The following is a 24,788-nucleotide window of genomic DNA, read 5'->3' on the forward strand; positions in this document are numbered from 1 at the left end:
GCCACAAGATTCCAGATGAGTAAAGAACAAAGGAACATGAAAGGATATTAGTTTGTAAATTATTTTCAGCAGGACAGTACTTGAGCATAAAGTTAAATCGGTTGAAAAACAACTTGAGGGGGATTCAACCTCTGGGCTTGCTGAAGATACTGGAGATTCTTAAGATCTATATTGATGGTAACAGGGTAGAGAGCTCCTTCCAAGAGATGTCTCCATTCTTCAAAAGCGAGTTTAATGACTAGCAATTCCTGGTTGCCTATTGTATAATTCCTTTAAGAAGATGTGAACTTCTTGGAATAGGAAAAACATGGGATGAGCAATCTATTATGGACTGAGAGACAATCCCAGGCTGAAAAAACCTAATAAAAATGAAAAATCGCCATGAAACTGACAACGGAGGGAGTCCTCAGAGAGAATGAGACCCGCCCACAATGACATCATCACGCTAACGGCAGAGCCGGTAAACGACGCCGTTCCATCGGGCAACGAAGGTGAGGGCAACCCACTAACATCGGGTACCCTGAGAGACAATCCCGGGCTGAAAAAACCTAATAAAAATGAAAAATCGCCATGAAACTGACAACGGAGGGAGTCCTCAGAGAGAATGAGACCCGCCCACAATGACATCATCACGCTAACGGCAGAGCCAGTAAACGACGCCGTTCCATCGGGCAACGAAGGTGAGGGCAACCCACTAACATCGGGTACCCTGAGAGACAATCCCGGGCTGAAAAAACCTAATAAAAATGAAAAATCGCCATGAAACTGACAAAGGAGGGAGTCCTCAGAGAGAATGAGACCCGCCCACAATGACATCATCACGCTAACGGCAGAGCCGGTAAACGACGCCGTTACATCGGGCGCCGGACGTCGCGCGCCGAAGGGGCTCTCCCCTTTGTGCTCACCTTCGTGCTTCTTGTAAAATAAGTTTAGTTATGTTTGTTATTTAATTAACCTTTATTAAGCTGTCTAAAAATTTTGCTTTTATATTTTTTCAGTTCTAGATGTTCAATGTATTAGACTAAGGAATTATATTTCCTGCTTGTTCAGCTTTCACTGTAAACCGGCTTGATTTGCATTTTATGCAAGAAGATCGGTATATAAAAATTAAAAATAAATAAATAAATAAATAAATATTATCATTATGTTGAGATAACATGGCTCCTACCCAGTGAAGGAGGCATCCACTTTCAGGATAAATGGTTTCTGGGGATCTGGATCTCTTTGATATAGAACCAACGTGGCTCGTGTCTCTGAAATGGAAAAGAGAAAGATGTGGCCTCTGGGTGGAGTCTGGCCTGGCAGGAGGTTGTTGGCACAATGATAGGATCTATGAGGTTTCCTGCTTAGTGAAACATCAGTATAGGCTGCATAAGCCCGATGGAGTCCTTGTGGTATTGGGATATCTGACAGAGCAGCAATCAATGGTAGTATTACTGGTAGATGACATCCTTGTTGGCACCTGGACCCCCAATGGTAATTTCGAGAGTGTCCCAATTAATAATGGGATTGTGCTTAATCAACTAAGGTAGCCCTTTGGTAGGATGAGGAAGGTAATCTGCTCATGAAGCAGTGCTTCATTCTGTAGAGTCAGAGTAGCAGTAGTCATGGCTAGATGGCCCAGTAGTGGCTCTTCATATACTGAGGAAATTTTCAAGAGGGGCACCAAGGAAACCAAGGGTAGGTTGTAGTTTAGTACCGGGCTTCCTCAATTAAATTCCCAGCAGCACCTGAGTCCAGAAAGGTCTCTGTGGTGAATTCTTCAGTTTTCAGGATGACTGGAACCAGCATTTGTGGAGAGGAGAACAAGGAAGAATGGTTTAGGGTTGCCTCTCTGACCACCCGTAGGCTTGGAAGTTTCCTAACTTCTCTGGGCATTTAGTTGCACAGTGCCCTTGTCTGGCATGATACAGGCACAGGTTGAGGTATCTGCACTTCCGCTTTTCTTTGGCCATCAATTTAATTCTTCTGAACATAAGAACATGAGAACATAAGAAAATGCCATACTGGGTCAGACCAAGGGTCCATCAAGCCCAGCATCCTGTTTCCAAGAGTGGCCAGTCTAGGCCATAAGAACCTGGCAAGTACCCAAAAACTAAGTCTATTCCATGTTACCACTGCCACTGCCATTGCTAATGGCAGTGGCTATTCTCTAAGTGAACTTGATAGCAGGTAATGGACTTCTCCTCCAAGAACTTATCCAATCCTTTTTTAAACACAGCTATACTAACTGCACTAACCACATTCTCTGGCAACAAATTCCAGAGTTTAATTGTGTGCTGAGTAAAAAAGAACTTTCTCTGATTAGTTTTAAATGTGCCCCATGCTAACTTCATGGAGTGTCCCCTAGTCTTTCTACTATCCGAAAGAATAAATAACTGATTCACATCTTCTGAGCTGCATGTGTTCCTTTATTGTGGGTACTGCTGTGTATTCCTTGATGGGAGCACTGGTGGGTGCTGGAATCTGGGAGCCAACTTCAGCTGCCTTTGGGAAGAATCCCTCTCCTGATCATGATCCTGGATTTGGAAATCGACCTTGATGCAGAGAAAAATAAGGGCTTCCAGACTGGGTGATATATCTTGTCCTGCAAACTTGTTTTTAATGCAGTCATTAAGGCCTTGCCAAAAATTGACACTAGGATGGTCTCATTCCATTGAAGCTCTGACACAAGAGTTCTGAGCTAGATGGTTTATTCACAGTTTTGTTACCTTACTTCAGATGAAGTAGCTCCACAGCTGTGGAAGAGGAGCATCTAGGCTCGTTGAATGTGCAACTAAACTGCATGAGAAACTCTTCTAGGTTCCCATAAGGGGTTCATTACATTTCCAGAGGGGTGACGCCAAGGCTAAGGTTGGATAGACTGATAGGGAGAGGATGACGTTTACTTTAATCCGGTCAGAAGGGAAACTCGATATCTATAGCTCAAAGTGCATGAGGCACTAGTTAATGAAGCCTCAGCAGGTCTTTGGGTCTCCATTGTAGCTGGGTGGTGGAGCCAAAAGTGGTATGGGAGTAAAGGGGTAGACATGGAGTGGGCACTTGTAGTCATGCCTGTAAGGCATCCATGCAGATGGTGAATACCTGCAATAAACCCAATATTTGGTTCAGTTGTCCCTGCTGCTGCTGGACCCAGTGGACCAGGTTTGGAATAGCTTGAGTCTGCCAAACTCATGGCCTCAGCAGTCTGTCACGTAGTGTGAATACTTTGACTGTGGCATGATTGGTGCAGCCAATCAGGTGAATCAGCTGGGCCCATACCAACATAAGGTAGACACACTCAAGCTGAGACTAGGAATAGGCTGTACCTTTACCAACCTCTTCCCCCACAGGTTGAGCCCTTGGGTTCTGAGGCCAGCAGGACTTAGGTGAGAGTCCCGCAAGGGAGTGGTCAGGTGGAGTTGGAACATAGAAGAATCAGAGTAGGTGGTGATCAGACAGAATCCCGATCAGGGTGGAGGTCAGGGCAGGCAGCAATCATGAAGAATCAGGATCCAGGCAGGTGGCAGTCAGGCAAGTAAAAATCCAGGAACTAGTCAAGATTGAGTGATCAATTAACAAGGAGATAGGAGAAGAACTGGAATGAAACAAGGCAAAAGCAGGACTGGGACAAGACAAGACTAGAGAAGAATGGAACAAGGCAGGGCTGGAGTAGGACTGGGCTGAGGAAAGGCTGGAGAAGCAACATGCACTGCTGGCAAGGCATGGCAGGATAACTGTTGCTGAGGCATCCAACTGGTGCGAGATAAATGCTTAAATCCTTCATGGCTTGCTGATATCAAGATGACATGCCACGGAGCTATTCCCATCAAGGGCCCCTTAAGTATTGGTAAAGTGCACACATGTATGCCTATGGGAAAGCAGGCCAGTGTTGCATCCGTTGGTGCTAGATGGCTTCGCCCCGTTTGCCTCACATTATTCACAGCTTCTCTCGCTTATCTAGGAAAGATGGCTACTGCCGCGTCTACAAGCCGACCTCTCCAGCGTCCCTGGAATGGCTATGGTGCAGCCTCCCACCAAGCTCCTCCCAGGTACCTACTAGGGTGCACGTGCGCGTGCCACCCATGTCATTATTCCAACCTTGGCGTGAACCTCGGGGGCATTCCCCCTTGCTGACGTCACGCCATCCGGGTATATAACCTATTCTAATTTGCTATCTCGTTGAGTTAGCAAGGACTCAAATCCATTCCTGTCTACGCTACTCTGCCACTTCCGTGCTGCCGTTGGAAGCTCTCTCTCTGCCCTTTGGGGTAACTGCTAACCTGGGTACCTGCTCCTCGGGGGCCCTCTGCTTTATTTCAGGTGCCATACAGGGAACAGGTACTCACTCCTCGAGGGCCTGCTTTCCTTGCCTCGGTGCCTGTACTTTCTTCTACAACCTGGTGGAATCGCATATATACAGCAAACACCTAGTGAGTTCTCTAACTCTCAGTCTATCTCATCCACAGTACTTCCTTGCTGGGAGACCTGCTTCGGAACCTTCCAATACCAACGGGGTGAGAAGGGCTTCCTCTGCCGAGATCCCTGAGACTGCAACTACCAGACTGCCTCACTACTGCCACCTCTGGTGGTACTCTTCAAGCTGTATAATAAAGATCTAACTGTGTGCGTCCTGAGTCTAGCCTAGTACTGTGGCTCCTCACGGGGCTCCTCCCCGTGGGCATGGTCATCTGCCACAGTACCCAAGGATCCACCCAAACACCGCTCAACCATAACAGCCAGAAGCTTGGGGGGGGGGGGGGGATGGCAGTAATGGGGAAGACAGCATCCCAGGGTCATCCTGGTAAGGTACAGGGGTCATGGCCGGCATGGTGTTACACTAAGATTGTCCTGGATTTTTCTAGTATACGCAGAGGGAGTGAGCTTTTATATTTTTCATTGCCTCAACCCTGGAGATTTTTGATCAGAAGAGAAGGATTTTAATTTGATTGCTGAAGAGATTTTTGATTTTTGACCAGTCTGGAAGGAAGAAAGTCTGCCCCCCCCCCCCCTCTTATCCAGAAAGGCTACAAGTCTAAGGCAAGGGTGAAGAGAATGTAAAGAGAATTTTTTGGAGAGTGGGAAAGTAGGAGAAGTAGAGATTTTTGGAAGAATTTGCCGATTGTGGATTTTTGGGCCAAGTTACCTCAGAGAAGGATATGCCCCTGATATCTCAAAGGGTTTGGGCTCTGGATCTTTTACGTTTGTACCTAGTTAGGGAGTCTGTTTTCTCAACTGCAGCTACAATTTTATGGAACTCCTTTCCTCTGGAATTATGACTCAGTGACTGTATAAAAACATTCAGAGGTCTTTTGAAAACCTTCTTGTTTAAAAAGGCTTATTATTAACTACTATTTTGAAGGTACTCTTTTCAGCTCAGGACTTATGACAAACTAATAGGGATGTGAATCGTTTTTTGACGATTTAAAATATCGTCCGATATATTTTAAATCGTCAAAAATCGATAAAGGCGATATATAATAGGAATTCCCCCGATTTATCATCAAAAATCGTAAATCGGGGGAAAGGGGAGGGGAAGGGGGAGGGCGGGAAAACCGGCACACTAAAACAACCCTAAAACCCACCCCGACCCTTTAAAATAAATCCCCCACCCTCCCGAACCCCCCAAAATGTCTTAAATTACCTGGGGTCCAGTGGTGGGGGGGGGTGTGTCCTGGTGTGATGTTCCACTCTCGGGCCACAGGTTGATAGAAATGGCGCCGGCGCCATTTTGGTTCCTGTCCCCTGACGTCACGAGCGTAGGAGATCACTCCCGGACCCCCGCTGGACCCCCAGGGACTTTTGGCCAGCTTGGGGGGGCCTCCTGACCCCCACAAGACTTGCCAAAAGTCCAGAAGGAGTCCGGGAACGACCTCCTGCACTCGAATCGTGTTGCCGTAATGCAAAATGGCGCCGGCCGTATGGCCATATTGCCAGGGTTGGGGTGGGTTTTAGGGTTGTTTTAGTGTGCTGGTTTTCCCGCCCTCCCCTGATTTACGATTTACACGATATTTAAAAAAACAAAACTGCGACGATCCGATTCCCTCCCCCCCCCCCAGCCGAAATCGATCGTTAAGACGATCGATCACACGATTCACATCTCTACAAACTAATGTAAATATATTTTGTTTTATAAAGTTTTAAATGTTTTGCTATACACAACATTTGGAAATTATGACTGTTTCATTTTATTTATTACTTAGACCTTTTGTGTTAAGCAAAATGGAAATGGAAACTTCCATTTCCATTTAATAAATGGAAATGGAAGTTGACCACAGATGGAGATTGCTGAGATTTTTATACTTTTTGTACTTTGAGATTTTTGTACAGACTTTGGAGTTAAAATGTTTTGAGATCTATTTTTTTGGACAAGAGGATTTTCACTTCTCCAGTCCTTACTCTATGCTGGAGTTTGAATAGGGAAGAAGTATTTGAAGGGACACTGGTTCACTTAGTGAAAGAACACCCATGGGATGAACCATGGATAAAGAGACTTTGCTTTTCTGATGCTGTTTTATTTTTGCCATATAGTTTATTTTATCTATTATTTATTTATTTAGGCATTGGCATTGACTGTGGTATTTTTTTTTTTCATATTATAAGTAAACTTCTAATTTGAACACCATCCTCAGAGTCTGTGGTTCTTTTTGGTACTTGGAATCCTCTGATGAACCTAGTTAGCAGCTGAGAATACCCCTTGACCAGTGCTATCAAGGCTTAGAGGCATCAGAAGCAGGAAGGTATCCCTACAATAGCACCTAGGGCCCAGAAAGTTATCTACCCCCCTGTCAGATGAACCCCATCTTTTATGTAGCTTCCCTGTTCCAGCTAACCTGCCAACCCACTACATTAGTAAAAAAAATATTTCAAAAACAGCTGACAGAGTAAGAACATAAGAACATAAGAAAATGCCATACTGGGTCAGACCAAGGGTCCATCAAGCCCAGCATCCTGTTTCCAACAGTGGCCAATCCAGGCCATAAGAACCTGGCAAGTACCCAAAAACTAAGTCTATTCCATGTAACCATTGCTAATGGCAGTGGCTATTCTCTAAGTGAACTTAATAGCAGGTAATGGACTTCTCCAAGAACTTATCCAATCCTTTTTTAAACACAGCTATACTAAATGCACTAACCACATCCTCTGGCAACAAATTCCAGAGTTTAATTGTGCGTTGAGTAAAAAAGAACTTTGTCCGATTAGTTTTAAATGTGCCCCATGCTAACTTCATGGAGTGCCCCCTAGTCTTTCTACTATCCGAAAGAGTAAATAACCGATTCACATCTACCCGTTCTAGACCTCTCATGATTTTAAACACCTCTATCATATAGACAGTCGTCTCTTCTCCACGCTGAAAAGTCCTGAGTAATATCCAATAATTAAAAGCTTATATGAAAAATTTAAAAAATGTTACAAATACAAAAATATTGTTACAAATGTTACAAAACCTTATATGAAAAATTAAAAAAATGTTACAAATACCAAAAATATTGGAAAATAGCAGACACATCAAATAACACCCAATGATGAAAATTAACAATGATAAAAAAAAATCACATGCTCTCCATAATTGGGAATTTTTTATTTCCAGATGCTCTGAGATTATCGTGGATTAGCTCTCTCATATATACATACACACATACACAAATATATTGTCTCACACACACACACACACACACACATGCTCTTTCACTCCCTCAAACAGGATATCTCCCTTCCTCCCTTCCTCCCTCTCTCACTCACACCCCCACTCCCTCAAACAGGCTCTCTCTCTCTCATTAAAATACAAACACGTAGGGTCCCTTGTTTTCGCTCCCAGATCTCTCCTTGTATTCTCCTCCATGTGTGAAATGGGCTTTGCCCACAGTTCTTTCTGGCCTCTCTTCTTCTACCCACAGCTCGACCTGACATTTCTCCTTCTCTTGTAATCCTCCCAGGCCTTCTTGTCTTCAGCTGCGGGTGGGTTGAGCCCCACCCATGGCCCCAGTGGGCCACTGTCCTCATCTTTGACTGCAGGATGGATTCAGTTCTACCTGTAGCTCTTCTGGGTGTTCTGGGTGGGATGGGTTCTGCCTGTTTGACCACTCTTCTCATCTTCAGCTATGAGTGGGATGGAGTCCACTGGTGTCTCTCCTTTTTGTCTTCAGCTACTGGCCAGATTCTCATGTTGGCAATTTTGCCGCCCTCTAAGGGTGGACATTTTAGGGAACTGCCTAATTTGCCTAATAGAAGTGCCAGCCTTGCCCCTTTCATTTTCTCTCCAGACTTCTTGACCACCTTACCAATAAGAACATAAGAACATGCCATACTGGGTCAGACCAAGGGTCCATCAAGCCCAGCATCCTGTTTCCAACAGTGGCCAATCCAGGCCATAAGAACCTGGCAAGTACCCCAAAACTAAGTCTATTCCATATTACTGTTGCTAGTAATAACAGTGGCTATTTTCTAAGTCAACTTAATTAATGGCAGGTAATGGACTTCTCCTCCAAGAACTTATCCAATCCTTTTTTAAACACAGCTATACTAACTAGGGATGTGAATCGTTTTTTGACGATTTAAAATATCGTCCGATATATTTTAAATCGTCAAAAATCGTTAGAAGCGCGATACAATAGGAATTCCCCCGATTTATCGTCAAAAATCGTAAATCGGAGGGAGGGGAAGGGGAGGGCGGAAAAACCGGCACACTAAAACAACCCTAAAACCCACCCTGACCCTTTAAAATAAATCCCCCACCCTCCCGAACCCCCCCAAAATGCCTTAAATTACCTGGGGTCCAGAGCGGGGGTCCCGGTGTGATCTTTTACTCTCCGACCTGCGGTGCGTTGTAGAAATGGCGCCGGCGCTACCTTTGCCCTGTCATATGACAGGGCAAAGGTAGCGCCGGCGCCATTTTGTTTTTTGTCCCCCGACGTCAGGAGCGTAGGAGATCGCTCCCGGACCCCCGCTGGACCCCCAGGGACTTTTGGCCAGATTGGGGGGGGCCTCCTGACCCCCACAAGACTTGCCAAAAGTCCAGCAGGGGTCCGGGAGCGACCTCCTGCACTCGAATCATTTTGCCATACAAAATGGCGCCGGCCGTACGGCAACACGATTCGACTGCAGGAGGTCGTTCCGGACACCCGCTGGACTTTTGGCAAGTCTTGTGGGGGTCAGGAGGCCCCCCCCAAGCTGGCCAAAAGTCCCTGGGGGTCCAGCGGGGGTCTGGGAGCGATCTCCCATGCTCCTGACGTCGGGGGACAAAAAACAAAATGGCGCCGGCGCTACCTTTGGCCGACAGGGCAAAGGTAGCGCCGGTGCCATTTCTACAACGCACCGCAGGCCCGAGAGTAAAAGATCACACCGGGACCCCCGCTCTGGACCCCAGGTAATTTAAGGCATTTTGGGGGGGTTCGGGAGGGTGGGGGATTTATTTTAAAGGGTCGGGGTGGGTTTTAGGGACGTTTTAGTGTGCCGGTTTTCCCGCCCTCCCCCGATTTACGATTTACACGATATTTACAAAAACAAAACCGCGACGATCCGATTCCCTCCCCCCCCCAGCCGAAATCGATCGTTAAGACGATCGATCACACGATTCACATCTCTAATACTAACTGCAGTAACCACATCCTCTGGCAACAAATTCCAGAGTTTAATTGTGCGTTGAGTAAAAAAGAACTTTCTCCGATTAGTTTTAAATGTGCCACATGCTAACTTCATGGAGTGCCCCCTAGTGTTTCTATTATCCGAAAGAGTAAATAACCGATTCACATCTACCCGTTCTAGACCTCTCATGATTTTAAACACCTCTATCATATCCCACCTCAGCCGTCTCTTCTCCAAGCTGAAAAGTCCTAACCTCTTTAGTCTTTCCTCATAGGGGAGCTGTTCCATTCCCCTTATCATTTTGGTAGCCCTTCTCTGTACCTTCTCCATCGCAATTATATCTTTTTTGAGAGTCTAAATGGAGTAGGAGTCTAAATGGAGTAGGAGCAATCCCAGCCACACCTGCTATACTGGTGTCAAATTTCAAAGTGGTGCCAGCTGTGCTGGAGTCAGCACCATTTTGAAGTATGGCGGTGTGAAGGAGTGGCCCTAAAACCCTCCTTAACCTGTGCGGGAGCAGACATCTAACCTGGTCCACCTTAAGTCCTACAGGGAGAGAGAGCTCTTTGGGCGGGACTCTGCTGGGAGAGGGATAAGTGTGAAGCCCACCTGGAATCATAAAGCCCCTCTTTTCCAGGAGTAGGAGCTCCTGACCCACTCTGGAAGAAGGTATTGTAAAGTACACTCCTAAGGAGCTAGGCAGTCTACTAATGTTTGCATTTGAATGTGATAATAAAGTTTAATTTGCATGAAGGAAGGCTGGAATCAATGTGATTCCTGCTCCAGCCGGTGAAGATTTGCTTGGCTATCCTTACAGGTAGGTATAACCCTACTACCGTCAGCAGATAACACCCCAATAATCACCCAATAACCCCTTCAATGTGATTCTTCTCCCTTCCTGACACTTTCATTCCTCACCAAGATCACGCTAATACCATTCAATCACCTCCTGTCAACAAACTCTCCCTCACACACACACATACCACCCTGAATATCCACCCCCACCCCCCCACTGGATCTTTAGAGCACCTGCCAGAAGTAAGGTATTTTCTTACCTGCTTCCAGACCTTCCAGTGTTGAACTGACAGCAGCCACTAAGCGAATGTATGCTTCCAGCATTATGTGAACTGACAGCAATGCTTCCAGCATGGCTGCAGTTGGTTCAATCCTGGAAGCACCAGGAGCAGGTACAAAAATACCTTGCTTCCAGCAGACGTTCTAAACGACAGGGGGAGGGCAGCCATCTTCAAAGTGATTGCGGATGAGTAGAGAGTGAGAAGTGGAAACAGGAAGGAGCCAGAATTTTAAAAACAACTAAACTAATGGCCCCACCAACACAGATTTTACAAGCATCAAAGAGAATCGAGGGGGTAGGGTGTCTTAACCTAACAGGATCATCTATTTAAATTTTTGGGGGAAAGAGGAATGAGCTACAGGACCATACTTAACTTTTTTTTTGTAAACAGTGCCACTTTTGAAGATATCCAGTTAAGTTGCAAAAGGTCAGATAACATTAGAAACTTTTTGGTTATATTAAAATATAGATGGTTAGGTTTTAAAAGTTATCCGACTATCAGGCCCATTCAATAAAGTCCACGAGAGAGCCGGAGCTCCGATGCAAGCGCCCGCTCTCCCAACGCATGCCCAGGCTCCTCTCCTGGGCTCGCGATTCTTTATTTAAATTAGGGCCTGCGCTAATAAGGATGCGCTAGGGACACTAACATGTCTCTAGCGCCACCTTATTGGAGGAAGCGGCAGCTGTCAGTGGGTCTGACAGCTGATGCTTAATTTTACCAGAGTCAGTTGTTGAACCCTCTGACAGACACGGGTTTGGAAAACATACGCCAGCAAAGTTCAGCGTCTGTTTTCCAAGCCGCGGGCCACGGACAGATTTTTTTTTTAAATAGGTTTTTTTTTTCTTAATTTTTGGGGCCTCCGACTTAATATCGCTATGATATTACGTCGGAGGGTGTACAGAAAAGCAGTTTTTTCTGCTTTTCTGTACACTTTCCTGGTGCCATCTGAAATTAATTGGCCGCACATTTTACTTTCTGTATTGCGGGTGACTAATTAATAGGCTCATCAACATGCATTTGCATGTGATGAGCGCTATTAGTTTTGGGGGGTTGGCCGTGCATTTTCCACGCACTATTACCCCTTACAATATAAGAGGTAATAATAGCGCGTCAAAAACGCATGGCCAAACAGTCAAGTTCGGTAATGGCCTCTTTATGTAGTATATTCAGCAAAATGTAGCCAGATTTCAATCCTGTTCACCAGCTTCTTGAATATTAGGTCTAATATTGATGGAGAGTGAGCTGTGTGTGCTTAAATCTGTTGCTAAAACAATGCATAGTGCATATGGGGGAAATGTTCAGTTGCCCATATTGCTGCAAAGAATGCAGGTACTTTAATATCCATGGACCCTGTAGTTAATTTTGAAAAAAAACCCTGCCTACAGGGTTTGCAGGTACAAAGTTCCTACATACTTTACACATATTATTTCTGCTGGTGGTGGAACAGGAACAAAACAATGTATGCACATTTGAAAATTCAGTTCTATGAGTGTTGTTTCCTCTTTCAACCTAACCACCCTACCCCTAGAACATACCTTTTTGATCCAGTTAAAAGTATGCATATTGTGAAAACATGCACATACTTTTATCTGCCATGAGGAGGACAGTTTTTCCAGGGGAATCTAGCCAGCTAACTATTTAGCCAACTTGAAAATTGTCTTCCCAAATGTACAACTACCGATACTTTAAAACAAGAAAATATTAAGTTTTACATAATCATGCCATCAGGAATTGTTACATCTTCTTTACTATGGACTCATGCCTTCTGAGTTGGCTATGTATCAACATAATTTCACATAAAATCAAATTAAATGTGGATATTTTCTTAGTCAGTTGCTAAAAAGTCATTAAATAGAGAAACATTTTATTTGGCAATTGATCTAACAATTGAAATGGACAATGCATTCTGAAATAGTAAATAATATGAAATATGTAACAGATATTTACAAAAATAGTCTATAAGCTAACCATCATCTTTTTTTCTCTTCACTTTTTGATGTTCTATTGATATCATTCTATTCATTAACTTGTTTATTTCGCGTATTATGCTTTTTACATCTATCCCATTTCTAGATGCAGCAAGAGTAGCTTCATTAAATGGAAATATAAGGACAAAATCACCTACTTGACGAAAGGGCTTTCTGTTTATGTGTGAGATAAAATAAAGAGGAAAAGTCAGGTTGTGGTTAGGGAATTCAATTGATGGCAAACAACAAGTAGTTTGTAAGGTTGCATTTCTAGGTCTTACAGTGGTAAACAATTCTTTGTTTTTTGACACCATTTTTGATTGCAGTGAATTTTGGGACAGATTTATCTTTTCCCGAAACTTTGATGTTAGTGTCTTCCTAGGATGAGTTGTGAATATTTTATCATTTATTGCTACCTTATTATTTAACGAACCATTCTCAAGCTGATTAAGAGACTGTTCTGAAGAAGAAGTATACTCAAAAGTCTGCTGACAGGTAAAATTATTCTGGACAGCTGCTGGGCTTTTTGCAGTATCTCTCAAGGAAGGGTTAGTAGATCTACCATTATCTCTGGAATCACCAGTGTATGAAGAGCTTTGATTGTTCTCCCTGGATCGTTGTAGAACACCAATGGGGTTGCTCAGAATATCTTTAGTTTGATGAAAAGGCATTTTTCGTAAAATGTCTGTGAATTTCTCTGTTGTTTCAGAATAAGACAACTGTCTATTGGCACATCTGTTTAATGTCCCAAGAGAATGATTATTTAAAGAGGAAGTTTGACTGGCCAATTTCTTGCAGTCACTACTGTGCCCTAAACCATCAGTTGCCTTGTAATTTAGAAGTTCAACAATATCATGGATAAGGCTTTTTTTCACTGTCACATCACTGGAACAATCTAAAGACAATGCTGGGCCATAGTTCACTTCTAAAAGCCATGGTTTCAAGTTCTCATCAATGAGAACATCAAAACCAAAAAGTTCAAAGCAGTTGGGAGTAGGTGGCACTTGTGAGGCAATAGCAAGTAATGTCATTATCACAATGTTGTGAATTCTCTGCCATAGCAGCACATTGTCTATATCAAGGCTATACAAATAGGAACGAAACTGACTAAGTGTCCATTTGCACCCACAACCAACTCTCTCTTTACCTTTACTATATGATATACCATATTTATTGATACTTGTGTTGGTCAGATGGGCATAAATATTATCTAATGAGTCAAGATCAAATTTTTCTGTTGCAAATCTCACCAGACCTTCTTGATACACATATACTGTGAGAGGGCAAAAACTGGTAACACAGACATAGATGCGCAGATCAAATTTGTAGCCAGATATCAGCAAAGGGTTTGTAATGTATTTTTGTACGATGACAGCAGAGTGATAAGTCAAGTCTTTAATGTCATGAAAAATGAATATGCCTCTCCCACGAGACAAATCAATAGGCTTACAAATCCAATAGCTTCTTCTCCTACCATGTGAGAGACTCTCCTGGGTATACTCTGCTACAAACTTTATATAATCATTAGGAAGAATGAATGCCACTGGACTAAACTCATAATGGGACACTCCATAAACTGCTTTCATGCGTTTCAAATGTCTTGCCAGACTATCTTTTCTTAAAATTCTGACTGTGCCTGGGTGATGATTGAGCCTCTGCCATGGTTTAATGCTATCATAGTCAGGAGTCCGGAATGAAGAGCCCCAGTACAAGTTCCATTCTTCTTCTTCATGCTTATCAAACTCTATCCAGCCTCGCTCCAACAGAACCTCCCGCACCACCTCAGGTGCATTGTCCTGGAGACGAAACACTAGCGGCCTCAAGTCTTTTTCTTCAAAGTGCCAGTCTGTCATGGAATAACTTTTCCAGTGTACTGCATAAGAATGAGAGAGACAAGAATAAAACTGATATTTCTTCCCATAATAGCCACCAGTAGTAATGATTCTATTCTGCATGATTGACAACACTGCCCTACTTCACTTATTTTGAGTAATTTTGAAGAGTGCAAAGTCTGCAGGTAGTTCTATTTATTTATTTATTTATTTATTTTAACATTTTTCTATACCGTTGTTCAGTGGGGACCATCACAAAGGTTTACATTAAGGCACATAAAAATGATACTAAAAAATATAAATTACATAGGTGCCAGTAAGGATCGGTAACATAGGACCTCATTTTCCAAGCCGCTCGCACACGATGAGGGACCTTTCGCATGCGAAAAGTCCCTTATCGCGTGCGATACCAGGATGGGGGCGGAGTCAGGGCGGAGTCGGCCCCGGAAGAGGAGGGGTCGGGGCATCACCGGGGCCGACTCTGCGCTGACGCCGCGGACAGCGAAAAGGTAGGTGCCTTTTTGCTGCTTATTTTGCTCCCAATAGCTACACCTCCTATGGTGGCGCTATTGGGTGCGAAACCAGCAGCGATCACACCGCCATGGTGCGATTGCTGCCGGCTAGCGCAGGCCCACCCCCCATTTTAGCCCCCCGCCCCTCATCTTCTAAAGTATCGCAGGCCTGCGATACTTTAGAAAATGAGGCCCATAGTTTGTAAACAAAATTAAATGGTAAGTGTAATGAATCCTGTCCATTTCTCATTGTATCAGTTTGGGATACGGATTGGCTTTATCATTGTACTTTTATCCTTTATTGATGAACTTACAAATGAAACTTAAACTAAATAACAAATAAAATTATACACAAATTGATATTGGTTATGTGTTTGTTGTTCAATTGTTTGTTTGTACCTGCTTTTCCCTGGGTACTATTCTCCTTTCTCTTTTTGATAAGCTTGTTTAAAGAGCCAGGTTTTTAGATTTTTTTCTAAAGGTTTTGTTGTTACTTTGTAGTCTTAACTCCAAGGGCATGATGTTCCATAGTATGGGTCCTGCCAAGGATAGGGCCTTATTTTCTAAAAGTATCGCACGCGGTAAGGGACGTTTCGCACGTGAAATGTCCCTTTTCACGTGTGATACCAAAATGGGGGTGGAGTCGGCCCCGGAAGAGGAGGAGTCGGGGCGTCACCGGGGCCGACTCCGCGAAGCCACCGTGGATGACGAAAAGGTAAGGCCCTTTTCGCGTCCGCTTTCGCTCCCAATAGCTACATCTCCTATGGTGGCGCTATTGGGTACGAAACCAGCAGCGATCGCACCGCGACGGTGCGATCGCTGCCAGCTAGCGCAGGCCCGCCCCCCGTTTCGTCCGCCCGCCCCTCATTTCCTAAAGTATCGCAGGCCTGCGATACTTTAGAAAATAAGGCCCATAGTGCTCTTTCTCTTACTTGTGTTAGTCTTGCTGTTTTGATTGATGGGATAGTAAGAAGTGCTTTGTTGGCTGATCTCAGGTTTCTATTTGGGACGTGTACCCAAAAACTTTGCAAGAATTTTCAAAGCAAAACTATATGTGTACTTTCACTTTGAAAACTATCCTCATAAAACTTCCTTTATACATTTTCACATGTACAGCCTGATTTTCAAAAGCATTTAAATGCTTAAATCTGGGTTTTACACATATAAATGCACTTCACTCATATAAGTGGACTTTTGAATATTGCTACAATATATGCCATTGAATTGTAAATAGGGTTTACGCATGTAAGTATATTTAATGCAGGTAAATGGCGTTTGAAAACTGGTATGATAGTATGTTACATTCACATAACTCTTTTGAAAATTCACCTGAAATTTTTTTAAAGTAAAAAATATGAGGATAACTTTCAACAAATGTGCACAGCAGCAAATAAGCACATGTATGGCCAAAAGCAGATCTATACTAATATTTTATAACCTGCATGTATGATATACATGAGTTTTATAAAATAAACATAACTCTATCCCACAACATATGCATGTTTGTAGGCTAACACATGAATACATGCAATGCATGTTTATTTTATGTATGAAAATAAAGTATGACTTAGGTAAATCAGGATTTATGTGTGTAAGCAAGTGTATTTTAAAACATGCCTGCGCCAAGGAAATTGCATTTTTAGCAATTAGTTCACCAGTTCACTCAGTCCTTCTCCAGGTCATTGAGACCCTCCTGGTTCTTCAGCCTGAACTATCCCCAGTTCACTCAGACTTCCCACACAGTCAGTATTATGCAATTAACATGCTTAATATCATTTATGCCAGATGGTGAGACAGACAGTGAAATGCTAAGAGAAATTAGGGAAGCTAACCAAATTGGTAGTGCAGTAATAATGGGAGACTTCAATTACCCCAATATTGACTGGGTAAATGTATCATTGGGACACGCTAGAGAGATAACATTCCTGGATGGAATAAATGATAGCTTTATGGAGCAATTTAAACCATGACTTTTAGTCAAAAACAGTATAGGAACATGCGTCATCCAGAGCTAAAAGCATACATTATTGAAAGCTTGTCCCATCATATAAACGCTTCGTGCGTGATCACAGCTTAAAGAAGCAGGATCCGCCATCAAGCGCGGTAGAGTGATGGCGTATCCTGCTTCACTCAATTAACAGATGTAAAATATTACCAACGTCTTTCAGAGGATCCTACGCCACAGCTTTTTAACATGATTAAAGATCTTTTGGATGAAAAAATGTCCCCTTTTTTGACACGCAAAGAACGGCGCTTTCTCCAAGTGGACCATCCACGTATCCCCATATTATATGGGGTACCAAAGGTCCATAAGTCCAAGCATAATCCTCCACTCAGACCCATAATCTCGAGTAACGGGTCCATATTGGAACCACTAGCCATTTTTTTGGACTCCTTACAGCCCTTTGTTAAAGAAATGCGTTCTTTTGTCAAAGATTCCACCCAAGTTTTAAAAAAATTGCAAGAAGTTGAAATTTTGTCATCTGACACAATATTAGTTACCATGGATGTAATATCCCTGTACACTAATGTATCTCAATTAACAGCGCTGTCTATTGTGGAAGAATGTCTCAAAAAAAAGCAAAAAGGGCATCGCATTCCTTTCAAATTCATTTTTGAAATAGCACAACTTGTTCTCCAACATAACTATTTTCAGTTTAACGGTGAATACTTTTTGCAAATCCATGGCATCGCTATGGGGTCCTCGGTGGCCCCATCAATAGCCAACCTAATCATGGATCGCTTTGAACGCACATTCATCTATTCTTCAACCTGGTTTTCACACATTAATTTTTGGATCCGGTACATTGACGATCTATTATTTTTTTGGACAGTGGAAGAAATAGAATTACAACATTTTTTAGTATGGATAAACAGTTTGGATCCTGATTTAAAATTCACCCTACAATCCAGTAAGACACATCTTCCGTTTTTGGATATCATGATCAATAAACAAGCCACCACCCTCCATACCACCGTTTATAGTAAAGATATTGAAAGAAACAATCTTCTGCATTACAACAGTTTTCACCCGCGCGCATTCAAAAATGGCCTTCCAGTGAGCCAATTTTTTAGAATACGTCGACTCTGTTCTTCCAATAAAGATTTCAAGATTCAAGCACAAATTTTGGCAAAAAGATTTTTTGAACGGGGATACCCATTTTCAGTTGTACACCGGGCTTACAAACGAGCCTATTACTCACCCCGAGAGTCTCTTTTACAGTATCGTACGAGAGGATCGGTTACAGCCAGTATTTGTGTATTACCACACACAGACAAATCCTATTTAATAGTTGAAAGCATCAGAAAACACTGGCATGTTTTACAACTTCACCCCTCGTTTATTGAAACCCCTTTGATATCCTACCAACGCAGTAGAAACATTAAGGATCAGGTGGTGCATGCATCAGTTTTACACAGCAGACCCATAGTAACCAATGGAACACACACCAGATGCGGCAAATGTGATGTATGTGAGCTTACTATTGAAGGACATGAATGGACACATCCTATCACTCAGAAAATATATTACAAAAACCCAAATACTACTTGTGAGTCCACACGTATAATTTATCTCATTCAATGTCCATGTCCCCTCCTATATGTGGGCCGCACTAAAAGACAAATAAAAGTCAGACTACGCGAACATCGAAGTCGCATCAATACAGCTAATATTGAAGCCCCAATTGTCAAACACTGCTCCCAATATTCTCATCATTTGATCAATTACAATGGACCATTTTAGAGCAGGTACAAATTAACTCAAGGGGCGGTGACGTCATGAATCACCTCAACTACAGGGAACAGTGGTGGATTTTCACCTTGGCAACTGAAGCTCCAGCAGGACTTAATGACAACATTGAGTGGTCATCATTATTTTAGCCTGCGCTTACTAACGTCATTTCCGGTTTTCATTCTGATTGGTCTGCATCTAACTCTGAGGTTTCTCTTTAAATAAAGCGCGGTAGAGTGATGGCGGATCCTGCTTCTTTAAGCTGTGATCACGCACGAAGCATTTATATGATGGGACAAGCTTTCAATAATGTATGCTTTTAGCACTGGATGACGCATGTTTCTATACTGTTTTTGACTAAAAGTCATGGTTTAAATGCTTTAACCTCTGTTGTTTATATTGTAGACACCGCTGAAAATTTAAAACCCCTGAAGAAGTCCACGAAACACGGACGTGTCGGGTTCATGTCGGTGTTCTTTAGAAAAGCTGTCACCCTGGCACGCTCAGCATATAATGATAAGTGATCGTTTTCCATCTTATCTTTAACCTTAAACGAAAAATTTATTAAAAAATTGCAAAAGTATTGTTCAAAATCAAGGGACTGTTGATACCAGTGATTATAAACAAGTCCATACAGCTTATAACTCTGCCTACATATTGCAGTTAACGCTTGAAATATGACTTTATGAGAGCACCCTCCGATAAATATTGAGAGGCTATAGATATTTATGAGGTATCACAGCCTGAAAACAGCTTCACTTGGGATGTTCCTTTTGAATTAAGTATCATTATATACATCACCATTTCACAGTTTTTCTTGGATAGTCACTAATGGATGCCATGACAGCACTAAGGTTCTCACTAATTACCGATAAACCAACACACAGAGCCAGACACTCCCTTGATCTAACATTCATAAACAACAGTTACTTAGAACACTTAGCAACTAGCTACACACAAATTCCTTGGTCTGACCACCTCCTTATTCAGTCCATTATTAAAACTCTCAATTCTCAGACCATACAAAATCATAATCCCATTGAATTTAAATATCGACCACCCTATAACAATGATGAACTAAAGGACAAATTAGAAGAAGAACTAAAAGACATAATACTTAATGATTGTAACTCAGCTATGGAACTCTGGTTAGACTGAGCCAAAAAGATAGCCGATGAAATAAACCCCATCAAAACAATACTTATCAAAGAAACAAAACAAAATAACCACTGGCATAATGTAAAAATAAAAGATGCAAAAAGAAAGCTCAGAAAATTTGAAAAAAACTGGAGAAAACACAAAACAACTGAAAACCTAACCAAATTCAGGAAACATCTAGCTTTCTACAAACAACTAATCCTTAATACTAAAAAAGAATACTATTGCAATAAAATAGAAAAGTTTGCCAATAACCCAAGAACCTTATTCTCCATAGTAACAAAGCTCACAAACGACAAGCAAGAATTACCTCAAAGTCTTCCTGAAACAAAATTTAATGAAATAGCCACATTTTTTAGTGACAAAATATTAAACTTAAGAAACAAATTTCCAAAAAACACCAAACAAGCAATCATAATGCAAAAAAGAGATGTTAACCTATGGTCCTCATTTATAGAAATATCAGAACAAGAAGTAGAATCAATGATAAAGAATATAAACCCAGCTCCACATAAAATTGATAAATACCAACAACTGAGTTAAAAAAGATTACCAATGTAGTAGCCCCAACACTAACCAATATCATAAACCTATCCCTAACAGAAGGATTAATGCCAGATATACTGAAAGGGACAATCATAAAACCAATCATCAAAAAGAAAAACAGTGACCCACTAATCCTCAATAACTACCGCCCAGTCTCAAACCTCTCTTTAATAGCTAAATTAATAGAGAAAACAGTACAGAAACAGCTAGCTGAACACCTAGACAATAATAGCATACTGTACCCTTCACAACACGGCTTCCGAAAACACTACAGCACCAAGACATTACTTCTCTCACTAACAGACAACATCTTAAGAGATTTTGATAACAGTAAACATTATGGGGTAGATTTTAAAAGAAGCGCGATCAGCCTACTTTTGCTTGCGCATCAGACTCAAGCAAAAGTACGCTGGATTTTAGTAGATACGCGCGGAGCCGCGCGTATCCACTAAAATCCTGGATCGGCGCGCGCAAGGCTATCGATTTTGTATAGCCTGCGCGCGCCGAGCCGCGCTGCCTCCCCCCGTTCCCTCCAAGGCCGCTCCGAAATCGGAGCGGCCTCGGAGGGAACTTTCCTTTGCCCTCCCCTCACCTTACCCTCCCTTCCCCTACCTAACCCACCCACCCGGCCCTGTTTACACCCCCCCCTTACCTTTGTCGGGGGATTTACGCCTCCCGGAGGGAGACGTAAATCCCCGCGCGCCAGCGGGCCTGCTGCGCGCCGGGCCGCGACCTGGGGGCGGGTACGGAGGGCGCGGCCACGCCCCCGGGCCGTAGCCACGCCCCGTACCCGCCCCCAAAACGCTGCCGACACGCCCCCGCAACGCCGCGCGCTCCGGCCACGCCCCCGACACGCCCCCCTCCGAGAACCCCGGGACGTACGCGAGTCCCGGGGCTCTGCGCGCGCCGGGAGGCCTATGTAAAATAGACTTCCCGGCGCGCAGGGCTCTGAAAATCCGCCCCTATATCCTTATAATGCTTGACTTATCCGCAGCCTTTGATACAGTAAACCACAAAATACTACTAAAAAGACTTGAAGAAATTGGATTACGTGACAAAACAATAAACTGGTTCAGATCCTACCTCAACAATAGGTTCTTTCAAGTCCAGATAAAAAACACATGCTCAGGAAAATTTAAACTTTAAACAGGTGTACCTCAGGGTTCAGCTCTGTCTGCTACCCTCTTTAACATATATATGCTACCCTTATGCCATCTGCTGGCAGGCCTATGGATAATATATTACATTTACGCAGACGACATTCAATTAATTCTACCAATAGACGACACAATTGAAAAAACATTAAGGGGCGGATTTTCAGAGCCCTGCTCGCGTAAATCCGCCCAAAACCGGGCGGATTTACGCGAGCAGGGCCCTGCGCGCCGGGAAGCCTATTTTACATAGGCCTCCCGGCGCGCGCAGAGCCCCGGGACTCGCGTAAGTCCCGGGGTTCTCGGAGGGGGGCGTGTCGGGGCGTGTCGGGGGGCGGGCCCGGTCGTCGCGGCGTTTCGGGGGCGTGTCGGCAGTGTTTTGGGGGCGGGTACGGGGGCGTGGCTATGGCCCGGGGGTGTGGCTGCGCCCTCCGTACCCGCCCCCAGGTCGCGGCCCGGCGCGCAGGAGGCCCGCTGGCGCGCGGGGATTTACGCCTCCCTCTGGGAGGCGTAAATCCCCCAACAAAGGTAAGGGGGGGTTTAGACAGGGCCGGGCGGGTGGGTTTGGTAGGGGAAGGGAGGGGAAGGTGAGGGGAGGGCAAAGGAAAGTTCCCTCCGAGGCCGCTCCGATTTCGGAGCGGCCTTGGAGGGAACGGGGTAGGCTGCGCGGCTCGGTGCGCGCCGGCTATACAAAATTCATAGCCTTGCGCGCGCCGATCCAGGATTTTAGTGGATACGCGCGGCTCCGCGCGTATCTACTAAAATCCAGCGTACTTTTGTTTGCGCCTGGAGCGCAAACAAAAGTAGGCTATTGGCGCGCCTTTTAAAATCCGCCCCTAAGTGTAGCAAACATGTACCTAGATATAATTAAACAACTACTAAACCAAATGGAACTGGTTATTAACATTGACAAAACTGAATTCCTTTACCTTGAGAGAAAACATACTGAAATCATTCAAACACCGATAACTCTATGAAATAACCAGACAATTGAGCTAGCTGAAAAAGTAAGGAATCTGGGAGTAATAATGGACCCAGAAATCAACCTGAAGCAACACATATCTATACAAGTAAGGGAAGGCTATGCAAAACTTATGATCTTCAGAAGATTGAAACCATTACTCACACCTGCCCACTTCAGAACAGTATTACTAACACTTATTTTTTCCAGCACTGACTCCTGCAATGCACTTTTACTAGGACTCCCAAGTACTTCGATAAGACCACTCCAAATACTACAAAATACTGCAGCCAGAATATTGACGGGAAAAAGGAGGAGGGACCATATAACGGAAACTCTAGCAGACTTACATTGGTTGCCCATCAAATACAGGATAAAATACAAGGCCTTGTGTACCATATACAATCTAATATATGACAAAGAAGCAGACTGGCTAAACACAGCTTTATGAGTACACGTCCCACAAAGAAACCTTCGCTCAGCAAACAAAGCACCACTAACAATCCCTTCAGAAAAGTCAGCAAAACTAACCCAAGTGAGAGAAAGGGCCTTATCATTGGCTGGGCCCATACAATGGAACACGATGCCCCCTGAAATCAGATTACAGAGTGATCTCAAAACCTTTAAGAAAAATTTAAAAACATGGCTCTTTTTAAAAGCCTTCACTAAAGAGTCTGGAGGGTAGAGAATGAAAGTACAGGGAAATGCAGATGAGAATGAACACAACAGCAATACTAAAAAGTGCATGATATTAATGTATTCAATCCTACAACTTAGAAGTAATACTACAAATAGAGAGTAACTCAATACTACACCCAGACGATTCCAAAATTACTCAAATATTGATTTTATTGATGAAATTGTAACCGAACTTTATTGGCACCTGTTGGAATGTACGATAACCTACATTTACATACCATTGTCTATGTGCCTATTTGTAAACCGTTGCGATGGTATATAACTTAGCGACTGTATAGAAAAGTTTTTAAATAAATAAATAAAATAAATAAATAAACTACCTGCTTACTTATCTACACATATTTCTCTTTTCAGAGACACCTCAGAGGAGGAGGAAAAGAACCTGATCCCTCTTGCTGCAGCAGCTGCACTTCTGGCAGTTCCACTGCCGCCAACAGCCATCAGCCCTTTACTAGTCCTCCCCCTGGAGAAACTGGGCCTGGCCCTCTTGATGATGGCCTGCCTTTACCTTACAAGCACCACCAGGAGCAGCTGTGCCTTTCTCTTATTCAGATCCTCCCCCCCCCCCCCCCCTATTAGTCACCTCTCCTATTTACCTCAGGACCTGAGGATGAACTCTCTTTGGAGGAGGGGAAAGGTTAACACTCATAGCTTGGCACAGACAGTTTCTGTGATACCTACAGCTTCTGAGGCTGGATTTGTGCCATGAGCATCTACTCCAGTACAAGCTGTTATGGAGCTGTGGGTACAACTCTGTAATGGCTGTGTCAAAATGTGGCCAGCATGCGTGCCAACCTCAGGAGATCTGACTGCACAGGTTCAGGAGAGGCTCACAACTACTACCTGGGCACCCACTTCCCTAAGTCCAGCAAGACCTCTCCTCGTCAGGTTCCTGCAGTCCTTTTTCTTTTTTAAATACTTTTCTCACTAGTTCTTTCATCCCTCCCATAGTTGTATACAATTGCTAAAATATATATGTTTTTCATTTGGAAAAGTTATTCAGTATTGATTTTCATTTACATGCTAGGTGACATGTTGCCCCTTACTCTACCTCTTTCAGGGTTTACTATTATACAAACACATGTACAAACAAACTTCATTGAGAAGGCAGGGAACAAGTATGAACTAGGAGATGTATACTAATATAATTTGCCTCTATTGACAGAAGACCTTCTGACTGCCATGCCTCAAATGCTTTCCAAAACCCACAGCAGTACACCAGGAAACAAAGTTAACTGACATTATCTTCCTGAATGGGGTATGTCATCAATTCTCATTCCCACCAAATAGAATCTGAAGAAATCATTAGTGAGGGTACATATTAACAACTCTATTAGGCAAATAGAGATGCAACACTCTTGCTAGATAAAATGCAGCCGGTTCTTCAAAAATCACCTTCAGAACAGATGAGGAGCAGTGAACTCCTCATGCCACAGGTAATTATTTACCTATAATTAACACTGATAGCGTGATCCTATATCCTTTCCTTTATGTAGTTCTAAGGCCATGTTCAGTGGTCGCCATTTATCCAGGTAACTATTTATCTGGCTAAATAGTTATCCATCTAAGTGGTGGGCAGGACCGTGTCA

The 24,788-nt window shown here is 43.3% G+C and overlaps 1 protein-coding gene across 1 annotated transcript in view; it reads right to left on the bottom strand.

The window, feature by feature from the left end:
• Positions 1–1,164: 1,164 nt before the first annotated feature.
• TTLL2 (tubulin tyrosine ligase like 2) overlaps positions 1,165–24,788 on the bottom strand; it is a 30,465-nt gene continuing 6,841 nt past the window's right edge. Inside the window, exons 2-3 of the mRNA XM_029596801.1 lie at positions 13,170–14,480; positions 1,165–1,253 (exon numbers count right to left, since the gene is read on the bottom strand). Coding sequence (XP_029452661.1) covers positions 1,165–1,253; positions 13,170–14,460 — 1,380 coding nt within the window. The 5' untranslated portion in view covers positions 14,461–14,480. The remainder of the gene's footprint in view (positions 1,254–13,169; positions 14,481–24,788) is intronic.

This window comes from Rhinatrema bivittatum, chromosome 3, assembly GCF_901001135.1.
Source record: "Rhinatrema bivittatum chromosome 3, aRhiBiv1.1, whole genome shotgun sequence".
In the NCBI taxonomy this organism is placed as follows: Eukaryota; Metazoa; Chordata; class Amphibia; order Gymnophiona; family Rhinatrematidae; genus Rhinatrema; species Rhinatrema bivittatum.